Raw genomic sequence first — 12,447 nt, forward strand, 5'->3', positions numbered from 1 at the left:
ACTACACCAAATTTATTGAAAATAAATTTTCAGATATAGTACACTTTATATTCGTAAATATTGAATTTTTGAACCACCCTAAGTCAAAATTTTGAGGCAAAAAAATAAAAAATTAACATCAACTATGAGGTCAGCGCCACAAAATTATCCCAATGTGAAGTTTTCATCAAATTCGGGCAACTTTTGAGGTTTTGTCCGAATTTTGTATGGAAGGGTATCACTATGTGGCGATATGACCGGGAACTCTAGTGAAATGGAAGAACTCACTCTCTTTAACATTTGAACCATAACTCAAAATTAAGTATCAGATTCTCGGTCCGTGTGCGATCATTTAAGAACACGCGAATATGCGAACGGCCACAGGGTTATAAAAACGTGTATAAACGCGTACATGCTAGCATAGCGACAAAAACGTTAACATACAAACGCTCGAAACCTTCGCGACCATTCACGCACACCTACGCCCGCGATCTGGCAAACAACATAACACCCCGATGACTAAATGAACGTGTTAGCACGTATAAATTTACTAACGCGGTATCAAGAGTGAACATACAAACGTCCGTGTTTGCGCGATCATGAATTGGTTACTTCCGGAAGTCCCTATCCTTGGCCTTAATAACATAGGTAAAATGCCTTCAGATGGCTGATACAAAAAAATGACGCTCTTATTCTCTAAACAACATGGTTCCATGGCGATAAATAATCTAATTTATACACGCAGCAACGGTTTAAATATAAACGCTTGATCCCTCGCGATTATCCACGCAACTTAGGGACCATTCATAAATTACGTAACGCTTTTAGGGGGGGAGGGGGTTCGACAAGTTGTTACATATTGTGACATAGGGGGGAGGAGGAGTAAGCTAGATCGTTACGTAACATGTTTTCACAGAAGAAAAAAAAAATTTCCAAGGAATTTGTTACGTAATAGGGGAGAAGGCGACAAAGAAATTTGTGACAATTTGTTACATGGGGGGAGGGGGAGTCAATTTTGGGCAATTTTTGCGTTACATAATTTATGAATGGTCCCTTACACCCCCGTTCTCGCAAACATGATAACATTCCGGTGATAAGATGAACGTCTCAGTACAATAAATTTTTATAAATGTTCAAACGCGGTCTCAAGCGTCAACCTACAAACTCTTCGTCTCGCTCGATCATGAATCGCTCACTCCCAGAAATCTATCCTCGGTACCAGCAGTTTAGGTCCATGCCTTCAATTGGACCAATTATAAAGAAGAAAGCTCTCATACCACATGGACAACACGTTCCATTGCCTCATGACTGGGAACTCTAGTGATATGAGGTAACTCACTCCCTGTCAGAATGGGAACCGTACACCGAAAACTAAAATAATTTTTTTACGCGGTTTTTTTGCGCGGTTTTTTTACGAGTCTTTTTTTGCGCGGATTTTCCAATTAACGCGGTGTTTTACGCGGATTTTCCAATTAACTCGTTTTTTTACGCGGATTTTCCAAGTAACGCGGTTTTTGCAAAAATATTCTAAGTACTTTTGAATGCAAAAGACTTAGAAGATTTTCGGAAAGATGAAAGAGACGGGTCTGCAAGACTCCTTATGGCCCATCAATATAGGTATTTTCGGATTGATTTTTGATGCCATTTTTAAATCTAAGATGGCGATTTCCGATTTAGCGAAATTCGTTATAACCCAATCAATATGGGTATTTTTGGAAGTTGTTTCAATTAAACAGTTGAATTTACTTAAATTTAAGCAATATGTTTAATTTGAATAAATTCAAACCCCAAACTCACACCACATATGTCTCTTTCTTCTCTCTCTCTCTCTCTCTCTTCCATTCTCACTGCACTCTTCTAGATGAACACTTAAAATTTTTTGCAAGGGACTTAGAATATTTTTTGCTGGTTTATGATTAGATCTTATATTTGCGGGTGATTTAGATGATTGCCCAGATTTTTCATGCGGGAATTTCGGTATACCGGAAGTCGCCATCAAGAATTTTAAAATGACGCCAAGCATCGACGTTTGTCTGCTACTCGTCAAAACCATTCCGAAAATACTCATGTTGATTGGGTTACAGCGAATTTCGCTAAACCGGAAGTCGCCATCTTTGATTTAAAAATCAATTTCTGTCACCTACTCTTCAAGACTATTCCGAAAATATCCATATTGATTGAGTTATAACGAATTTTGCTAAACCGGAAGTCGCCATCTTTGATTTAAAAATGGCGTAAAAAATCAAGTTCTGGCACCTACTCTTCAAGTCCATTCCGAAAATACCCATATTGTTATAAAAAGTCTTGCAGGCCCGTCTCTTCCATATTTCCGAAAATCTTCTAAGTCTTTTGCATTCAAAAGGATTTAGAATATTTTTTGCAAAAACCGTGTCAATTGCGAAATCCGCTCAAAATAAAAACTGCCAACATTCTTCTAGGTTCTCTGCATTTAAAAGGTCTTAGAATTTTTTTTTTTTTCAAAAAAAAGTAAGTATTTTGCATTCAAAAGGACTTAGAATATTTTTGCAAAAACCGCATTAATTGCGAAATCCGAGCAAAAAAAAAAACTTCCAAAAATATTCTAAGTCTTTTTCTGAGAGATTTTTATACGGATTTTCAAATTAACGCGGATTTTCCAATTAACGCGTTTTTACGCGGATTTTCCAATTAACGTGTTTTTTACGCGGATTTTCCAATTAACGCGATTTTTACGCGTTTTGTATGCGGTACGTATCCCCTGCGTAAAAAAAGTGTATAAGAATGACGGTCCGCGTGACCATCCAAGAACACACACGAATATGCGAATAGCCATACGATTATAAAATCGAATTACACGCGAGCTCATGCGACAATCACGTTCACATACGAACGCTGAAATCCTTCGCGATCATTAATGCACGCCCACGATCGCGCAAAATTGATAACACCCCGGTAATAAAGTGAACGTTTTAGTATATACGAGGTTACAAACACGAACCCACAAACGTCCGTGTTCGCGCGATCATGAATCGGTCACGTCCGTCCTAGCAGCTTAGCTCCAACACTTGCACCACCTCATCCACTAAACAACAGGTTCCCTGGCGACATGGCCGGGAACTCTAGTGATATGCAAGAGGCACACGGTTATAAAGTAGAATTCATACACACGAAGCTACGTACGCGTTAGCACATGCGACATCGAACGCGTTAACGTACAAACTCTCGAGCCCTTCGCGATGATACACGCGCTCGCGAAATCCCCGCGCCCGCACATATCTGAACTGTACAATGAATATCACATTCAGAATCACGGTCCGCTGCAATTGGCCTTACGCAGTGTTTTAGTAAATGACATTACCCTCTCGTCTGCAATTGTAGTGAGTGATTCTGACAGGGGGAGTCCTTCCGAGAATCTAGCTCCACAACTCCAGTAGGACAACTCTCGAAAAACACGAGAAATTGTCTTCAAAGATGTAATATTAAAAAACCTATTTTAAAGAGTCATCCTAAGCGAACCAAGGGAAATCACTGTAAAATAAAAACCGTCAAAGATAGAATTATGATATTTCCAATAAAGTTACCCAGACATAATTTCTCTACATTTCCTTGAAAGGTTGTTTTGTCCTAGATTTTGCGTTCTGGAGTTTTATTTAAAAATCAAGAGACCACTCTATTTTTTTACACCAAAATGATGAGCAATCTTGGAAAATTTGTACCGAAAGCACTGAATGTCTAATATTTACAGTTAATAAGTACTGAATTTTCGACCAAAAAATTCGGATTTGTGTCCCATGGTGCCGTCGTGAAGCGAAAACTCCTGCGGCAAGCAGCAACTCACCACACCGACACCGTTACAATGTGCAGCCGCCATACTGAACTCGATGAGACATATCCCATATAATTTATTGCTTCACGTCTTCCCTCGTCGAGCCGACCCCCCCCCCCCTCCCTCTTCCGTGTCACAGCCAGCGGAGGCAGTAAGTCAGGGTATGCCATCGATTGTCCTTGAATGGTTGGCGGCGGCTACACTAGCTAGGCGTGCGAACTGGTGTACAATAGGTTTGCTCCCGGCAGTTCCACGAGAGTGGATTACGACGAAATGTGCACGCGGCGGAATACACATTAACGCTTCACTACTCGCTGCCACCTAGTAACCGGAGCAGACAGTTGCTCCCGTTTCCGGGAGAGACAACGAAGCCTCTGGGTCGTCGCCATTAAGCCTGCCGGCTTTCCATAAGCTGTACAGTTTCCGCAGTAGAGTCGATACCGGGAATTGGTTGATGTTTGATGGCAGCTGACCTTGTGGGTTCTTAGTTTTCCGTCTTTTTAGGGGGTTTTGTGAGGCGTGGAATTGTTTGCAATGCTGGCACTCCTTCCAGCACGCTTCATTTTTTGAATCTACGACAACGAATTCAATTGAATCTGAATTAGCAATGTTTTTTACTTCGACCAATAATCGAAGTTGCAGTAACTCGCAATCGATCAAGTGTCATAATAGGTTATAATTCACTCCTGCACTCATAGCATGATGCAACGGCAACGTGGTCGCTAAAAATTTATCCAATGCAACCCATGCATCTATGCAAAACATCTACCGAATGCAGCGTACAAAAAAGCCGCTTCACGCAAAGCAAAAAAAAACCATCAACCCAATGCAAACCATTCATCAGCTGATTTCGTAATTAATTTTCCGTTTTTTTTGCTCTCGCTCTTTCTCCGTTTCGTTGCAGAACGCCGAGTATGTTATAATTATAATGTCAATATCCAGTTGACATGAGGAGTTACGATCATTAGCAACATCAACAGCAGCTCCATCTCTTCCCAGTTTCTGTCTGCAGCAGCAGCCGCAGCCTCACCAGCAACCACCGACATCAGCCGGGGGACCGAGAAACTAGTTTTCGAACAAAACGACGACCACCAACTGCAGATGTACTAGTACTAGTAGTGTAGTATTAGTACTAGCAGTGGTGGTGCTCAGGTCCTGAAGTAGTAGTTATTCTAGCAGTCAGTGCTACGGTAACCAGCGAAGCCGCAGCTCTAGCTTTCCGGGACCAAGATAGGCTAAATTGAGGAGGTATCGGCGATATACACGATTGACCGCTCGCGGGTCCCTTCCCTGCATCTGGTGTATGTATTGTTCTCCGGATCATATTCCGAAGGCTTCAAGTGCACAGCAACCCCGAACACACTGAGTGTGAGAATAACAACAAAAAAAAGGTGAGAAGAAGTGGCATGGAATCGCGCTGCGCTGGAAGTGTGCTAATGCAATGCCCGCTGTACGGTTCGTGAAGCCGCCGGTGTAAGTGAGCGTTGCATTTTCCGGCTTTGGAACGGTCTCGCCTGTAGATGTAGTTGTTTGGGTATGTGTCTGTGCAGTAGCGAAAAGGGTTAACCCGAGTCTATAGGGTACAAAACTGAGCGTGAGCAGTGCATCATGAGCGGTCAGTGGTAGAAGTAGCAATGGCAAAACCGGTGGCTCAACTTGGAGTGTTTGGTGTGAGGGAATAATAATGCTTGCAATTATTAATTCTTTTCGGCAGTGTTAGTGGAATTAGTGATCCATTGCCCATTAATAGAAAACAGCAGCGTCCTGATCCCAGCGGCAGAAAGTGTTCTGTCGTCAGCGGGGCAGCAAGGCATCCAGTTAGTGTAACAAGTGTTGTTTCGTGGAAACGAGCGTGTATACTTTGCATCGTCTAATATATAGTGCTCTCTGAATATTTTGATTCCTTCATGAGTGGAGAAAGGGGAAGAAGGAAGAAACTGACCGCAAAGGTTCCGAGTTTTTTTTTCGTTCAAATGAACCCAGTCGTGTATTCGAAAGTGATTACTGATGGGAGCGATCACAAGTGTTAGTGTTACAAGGATCAAGTGTGGCACATCGTCCAACCCGTCAGCAAATCTGTGCTCAGCTGCCACCCGCGCCGTCATTCCTCTGTATCACTGTATCATCGCATCGTTTTCTTTCCGTGCGGGTCCGAATCAAGGTGTCAAGTGTCGTTATTGTGACACCATCGTCAGTGCCGGTGATTGCCCCGAGAAGTGTGCAGGTCAGTGGTGCCGATATAACGCGTAAGTTAGATAGATAAAGTGAAAGAGAGAAAGAGCGAAGAGTCAAGAAGAAGAAGAAAAAAAAGCTAGTGCTAGTAGATAGTGCCATTCCGTGGTCCAAACGTACGTCTGTGAGCAGAAAAAGTACGTTTCGACAGGGCAGTGTAGTGTGCGGGGGTGATTGATCCAGTTTCTAGTAGTGTAAAGTTTCGGTGCCTCCCCAAACATTGGGAGCTCCCGGCACTACTTCGTCGTCAAGTTGCGGAAGCTGAGAGCGTACATGGCCAACAATCTATCGACGACGAAAATGACCAATCCGATACGCGGACTCGTCAGCAAGCGAAGGCGACGCTACACCCAGGATGGATTCGATCTGGATCTCACATGTAAGTGGTAATAGTTGATAGTTGGGAATTCAGTTATGTCGAATTTTATTCGCCTGAGTGTCGTTTGGCATAAAGCATATAGTCATTTGGCATAAAGCCACTTGGCATAACCATAGCGCGATTCAAGTGGTCATTTGGCATAAAGGTCATTTAGCATAATTGATTAAAACAAAATTGAAGATAGATTGCCATTTGGCATAAGGACCATTTCGCATAATGCTCATTTGGCATAATGGCCATTTGGCATAATAGACATTAAACCAACTTTCTCAGGTCTATTTGATTAACATGTAACCGAAATATTAGGATACAAAATCGGTAATTTTCTGGTATGCAGTTTACCGAATTACCATTGCACGATATGGACAACAGTCGTGATTCACTGGTTGGTCAATTTTTAACTGGACCGCTTTTTATTTGGACCTCCGCTAGTTGGATCTGAATGTCAAAATCTCATCAAATTCACTTTGCCAATCAAACTGACAATAATTAGAGATTTGACCAGATGCATTTTCGTTCCAACTAGCGAATCAAATTCGTTAGTTGGACGACTGTACACAAATTGCCTGAATTTTCCGGAAATGCAATAAAACTACAGTCAACACTGAACTTGTCCTCGAAGACCTGCTAGGCAGCTAACTGCGCTTTAGCTTTCCACATTCTATTGAACATGAAAATTTGTTTGAATTTTATTCCTTTTAAATGCAACTATGAATTTCTAAGAGTTTACCCTCTCGCAGGTTGATGGGATTGACGGTATTGTAAACATCATCAAGCCACAATAGATTCAATAGAGTTATCTAAATATAAGGACCTTCGCTCTTCTTAGTTTTTATTTGCACCAAGTTCTACTACTAGAGGTTAATTAGTTCTCATGTTAATAATCCACCAAACATTATGACTACTGAGGATTTGATTTATATAAGAAGCCCGCTTCAAGATGTTGATTACAATACGCCTCGATAGTGGTGTGTCGAGGAGGCCGGGAGGGCTGATATGAGCCTTTTGTCTGTTCTATACCTTTCCTCTATTCACCAGCTCATAACCAACAATCAACCAGTAACAAATAGATAATTGAGAAAGGATGTGCTATGTGTGGTGATTGGCTATTCAAGTATTAGTAGTGTTTGAAGTACTAATGTATGTCTCATGTGATGATCATAACTTCAGCTGTATCTTGTACCTATCTAATCTATTACGTCTCTCATATATTGTCTTTTATTTCTTCTTTTCGAGTCCTATACTGCCATTCTACACCCGCCTTCAGCTGGGTCAACAAAGATGGTGATAGTGAACGTCTTAACACTCACACATTCTCAAACGCGGTCTCAGCGGGAACCTACAAAAATGCCATCGTGCACGCGATTACGAATCGGTCATGTCCGAAAGTCTATCCTTGATCCTAGAAGCCTAGGTCCATGCCTTCAGCTGGACCATTTAAGAAAATACGCCCATACCTATTAGACAACACGTCTCATGGCGACATGACCGGGAACCCTATCGATATAAACGATCCCACTCTCTGCCAGAATTCTAACCGCGCACTGAAAATTTAATATCAGACTCATGGTTCGCCCGACCATTCAAGAACACACGTTACAAAATCACGTCAGCGCACAAACGTTAGAGCCCCTCGCGATTTTCCAAGCAACCTACGAACTCGCAAACATGATAACACCCCGGTGATAAGGTGAAAATCTCAGCACTCATAAACTTACCAACACGATCTCAAGCGTCAACCTACAAACTCCCGCGCTCGCGCCATCATGAATCGGGATCGTCCGGAAGTCTCTATCCTCGGTACAAACAATCTAGGTCCTTGTTGATTAATAAAAAAAATAATAAAATTGAAAAAAAATCCCATATCCACTAGACAAAACGTTCCATGGCAACATGACTGGAAACTCTAGTGATATGGGGTAACTCTCTCCCTGTCAGAATGTGATCCGTACACCGAAAACTAAAGATCAGAATGACGGTCCGCGAATATATGAAGCGCCGCAGGGTTTCAAAATCGAATTTATACACGCGAAGTCGCATACACGCGAGCACACGCGACAAACGCGTCAACATACGAACGCTTAAGCCCTTCGCGATCATCTACGCACACCTATGCCCGAGATCGCGTAAACTTGATAACACTCCGGCAATTGTGTGAACGTTTTAGTACTTACGACGTTACAAACGCGGTCTCAAACGCGAACCCGCAAACGCGCGCGATCATGAATCGGTCACGTCCGGAAATCTTTAGCCTTCATTCTAGCAATTTAGGTCCATACATTCAGTTGGACCAATCAAAAAAAAATAAAGCTCATATCCACTAGACCACGCGTTCTACGGCGACATGAATGGGAATTCTAATGATATGTAAGAACCCACTTTTTTCTGGAATCTGAATCGTACACCAAAAATCAAAAATTAAGTATCAGATTCACAGTCCGCGCGCGATCATTCTAGAACACACGCGAATATACGAAAGGCACACGGTTATGAAATAGAATTTATACACGCGAAGTTCATACACGTTAGCACACGCGACATAAAAAACGCGCACGCGACATACAAACGCACACGCGATCGAGCACGTTAACGTACAAATGTTCGAGCCCTTCGCGATGATACACGCGATCGCGTGTCCCTACGCCCGCACATGCCTGAACCGTACAATGAATATCACATTCAGAATCACGGCCCGCTACAATTGGCCTAATGCAGTGTTTTTTTGGGCGACATTGCCTGTCTCGTCTGCAAATTGTAGTGAGTGATTCTGACGGAGAGCCCTTCCGAGAACCTAGCTCTACAGCTCCAGTAGGACAACTCTCGAAAAAAAAAGCTATGAATTTCTAAGAGTTTACATTATTCTGAATATTGTGAATTCTTCGAAAGTTTTTGATTTTGATAATAACTTAAAGCGTCTGAGATTTTGCCTTCTTTTACATATATGTAGTAAATTGCTTTTAACTTTTAATTTTATTGCTTTGAGCTTTTTTCTTCTTGTGAATATGAACTAGTCGAGATTTTTCCCTCTTTTGAATTTAGACAGCAAACAAAAGTAAACGTCAGAAGAACAAACATTCGGAAAGCAAGATACTATATATCTCGAATTAGATTTCATATTGTATAAAAAGTAGTTAGGTTAAAAAATTGCAGCGATCCAAATATTCGTAAATGGAATGGTTAATACAATGGTTCTTCTTCGTTCGTTCCCTCTAATTGATTTGACATGAGATCTGTAGTTTTAAACTAGCCTATCATTAACAGATTACAATTACAGATTTTTTGTTGCACATTTTTTTTAACTTTCATGCAAGATGACCAACATAGTTCTAAATGCAAATATTCTCAATGCACAAATTTCATACTTACTTTAGTTTTCTATGTAATCAATCTGACACAGAAATATTCTTCGTCTCGCTGAAGTTGATTCCTTCTTTCAAACATGAGCAGTTCTTGGAATCGTACTTATTTCAGTGAATCAAAACGCCATAAACATTTGAACGGGTATTTTCATACTTTATGCCACATCGCTCTTATGCCAAACGGCCGTTATGCCAAGCGACTTTTATGCCAAACGACCGCAATAGCATTCAATATCCTGTACATTTTATACCAAACGACCATTATGCCAAATGGCCTACTATCATTTTTTTCTTATGCCAAACGGGCATTATGCCAAACGACTATGCCAAATGACGTCATGCCAAATGACTTTATGTCAAACAGGTTAGCCCCGTGGCATTGTATGCATCAGACAAAAAAAAATTCTATTCAAAAGATGACTTGTGTCAGGTACTAAAATTCTTTCATATGCCGTCGCTGTTGTGCTATCTTATGACAAACGCCATTTTGGGGTAAATTGAGCTAGATATGCCACATTACTTGTCTAAAAAATCACTACAAAGTGACGTTTTCAGATTTTTCACATTCTGCTTGGTTACTGAGATATAGCGAGAAACGTGCTGAGAAATTTTCAATTTTTTGCATCCAATGACTGTGTCTGGGGATTGACTCAAATTATCGCGATGCCTGAGATGTTTTTATGTGTAGAATTATCTAAGAAACACAATGGCATAATCATTTTCAAAAAAAAAATACCCGAAGTGTGAGAAAAATGCAGTTTTATTTTTAAACCAGAAATTTAGCATGTTTGGGAACACTGTAACCAAAAAAAAACTATTTTTTCTAGATTCCGTGACTAATTTCCTTCAAAATGCATCTCACCGATTGTTTATAGACCAAATGAAACCAAAGATATGAATGAAAGTTTATAATTGATGCTTTTTTCCATGGAAACTTTTTCATGCACCATTACGACATGCCATACAAATTTTGTCATAGATACACATCTATGACACGTGTGAGTGCGACTTTTGTTTACATTTTTAGTAAATACTCGCAATATAGTGAACCGGTCTTCCAAATATTTGAGAGATTAATACAGAATAAATGGAAGCATCAATTGTTTTCATTGAATTGTTTCTACCATTTATAAGTTCAATGTCAAACTTTAAAAATCGTTTTTTCTCGAAATGTGCTAAATGGCGCTTGTCATAAGATAACACAACAGCGACGATATGTAATTTAGCAAAATCCAACAATCATTTTCGCGTAAAAATAGTACTCAAAAATAATCGTGTTTTGTGCGTTTGGGACTACTGTGCAACGATGCCAAGTCTTTTGAACCTTTTTCTGGCCCTTACCAATAAAACAGTCGGGAAAATCTTAATATCTTAGTACAGATAGAACTCGATAGTACATACATTTGGCCTTAATAGTAGGGACATCTACAAGCAATACTTGTTTTTTGATAGATGTTTTATGCAATTCAGTAGTTTGGCAACATCAGATAAGTCTTTCAAGTATCATTAGTATCTTTTAAGCCTTGGGGTGATCATGTGAGCTTACGGAAAATTTTGCAAAATTTAATGTTAATTTTAAATTTAAGAGAAATCCTTAGAACTTCATCCCATTTTTATGAAACTCAAGATACTCATGGAATAAGTTTTATGTTGTGTTTTCTGAAACTTCAGAGTATCTTTATGGATTTTAAAGCGAGTTATTGCGCTTTTGAGAAGTTTTATAATCTTTAAAGAAGATCGAACTACGTGTTCAACAAAGTTGTACAGATTTCAGGTTAATTCTGCGGTTCATAGAAAATGTCCATTAACTCGACAGTTTCTATGAATCGCAAAGTGATTACGGGCTTTTGACCTATTTTACCGTACTCAGTAGTTTTGAAAAATTCCGAAAAGCTCAAGAAAACCGTATGACTGAGAAAAACATCAAAAAAACTGTAAAGTGCTAGAAGCTTCACGGAAAAAAGTTGTTCATAAATTCATGAAAAAACTATCACGATTTCGTTAGCTGTACGATTTACGTCATCAAGTTCCTGAAAGTATGAATAATAGATCTCGCACTCATGAAACTATTTGTGTTTCCAAAAAAACTAGTTCGCGTCAAAAATGTGGCGTTACATGCGAATGTTTGATTGTGATTGTGTGGGTATTTCCTGGATATGTTTATTTTTTCTTATGATTCTTGTTCATAATTTTCGTGATATTCATTATTCATTATTTTATTCATTAGTTTCGTATCGGATTTTTCTGACAGAGTAGTGTGATTTCTGTTCATGATTTCCTCGTTTCTTCCTCCTTTAAGATTCAAAACAATTCGTTAATTAAATTATTCATTAAATGAATAATTTTATTGCCGTCTATTTTTGAAACATCTTCAAACCCAACTCTGCACAGTAGGCCTGGCCGTTTTAATATTTGCGACATATGACAATATGCTTCAAATATTAATATTGACAAGAAAAACACTATAGAATAACTGCAGTGTTTTCCAGAATGCTTTTCAATACTGACTGTGTAAGGGTTAGAATAGAATAGAATAGAATGATAAAACAGGGACATTGATAAAATCGAGACATATTTTTCTGTCTTTTTAATAAACCGAAACTCTTCTCTTCTTCTTTTTTACTTAGATATAGCCTTGAAACCTTTTCTGATTATTTACTTTAAGTTCCCCTTAAGGGGGTCTGACAGCGCAA

At 39.8% G+C, this 12,447-nt stretch overlaps 1 protein-coding gene across 6 annotated transcripts in view; it reads left to right on the forward strand.

Moving 5' to 3' along the window:
• Positions 1-12,447, forward strand: part of LOC131679043 (transcription factor mef2A) — a 297,358-nt gene that overhangs the window by 105,492 nt on the left and 179,419 nt on the right. For 4 of the 6 annotated variants that reach the window (XM_058959580.1, XM_058959575.1, XM_058959577.1 and 1 more), the window contains exon 2: positions 4,689-6,395. In XM_058959580.1, coding sequence (XP_058815563.1) covers positions 6,290-6,395 — 106 coding nt within the window. In that variant the 5' untranslated portion in view covers positions 4,689-6,289. The remainder of the gene's footprint in view (positions 1-4,688; positions 6,396-12,447) is intronic. The other 2 variants (XM_058959578.1, XM_058959579.1) reach the window with 2 other exon arrangements.

This window comes from Topomyia yanbarensis, chromosome 2, assembly GCF_030247195.1.
Source record: "Topomyia yanbarensis strain Yona2022 chromosome 2, ASM3024719v1, whole genome shotgun sequence".
Taxonomy (NCBI): Eukaryota; Metazoa; Arthropoda; class Insecta; order Diptera; family Culicidae; genus Topomyia; species Topomyia yanbarensis.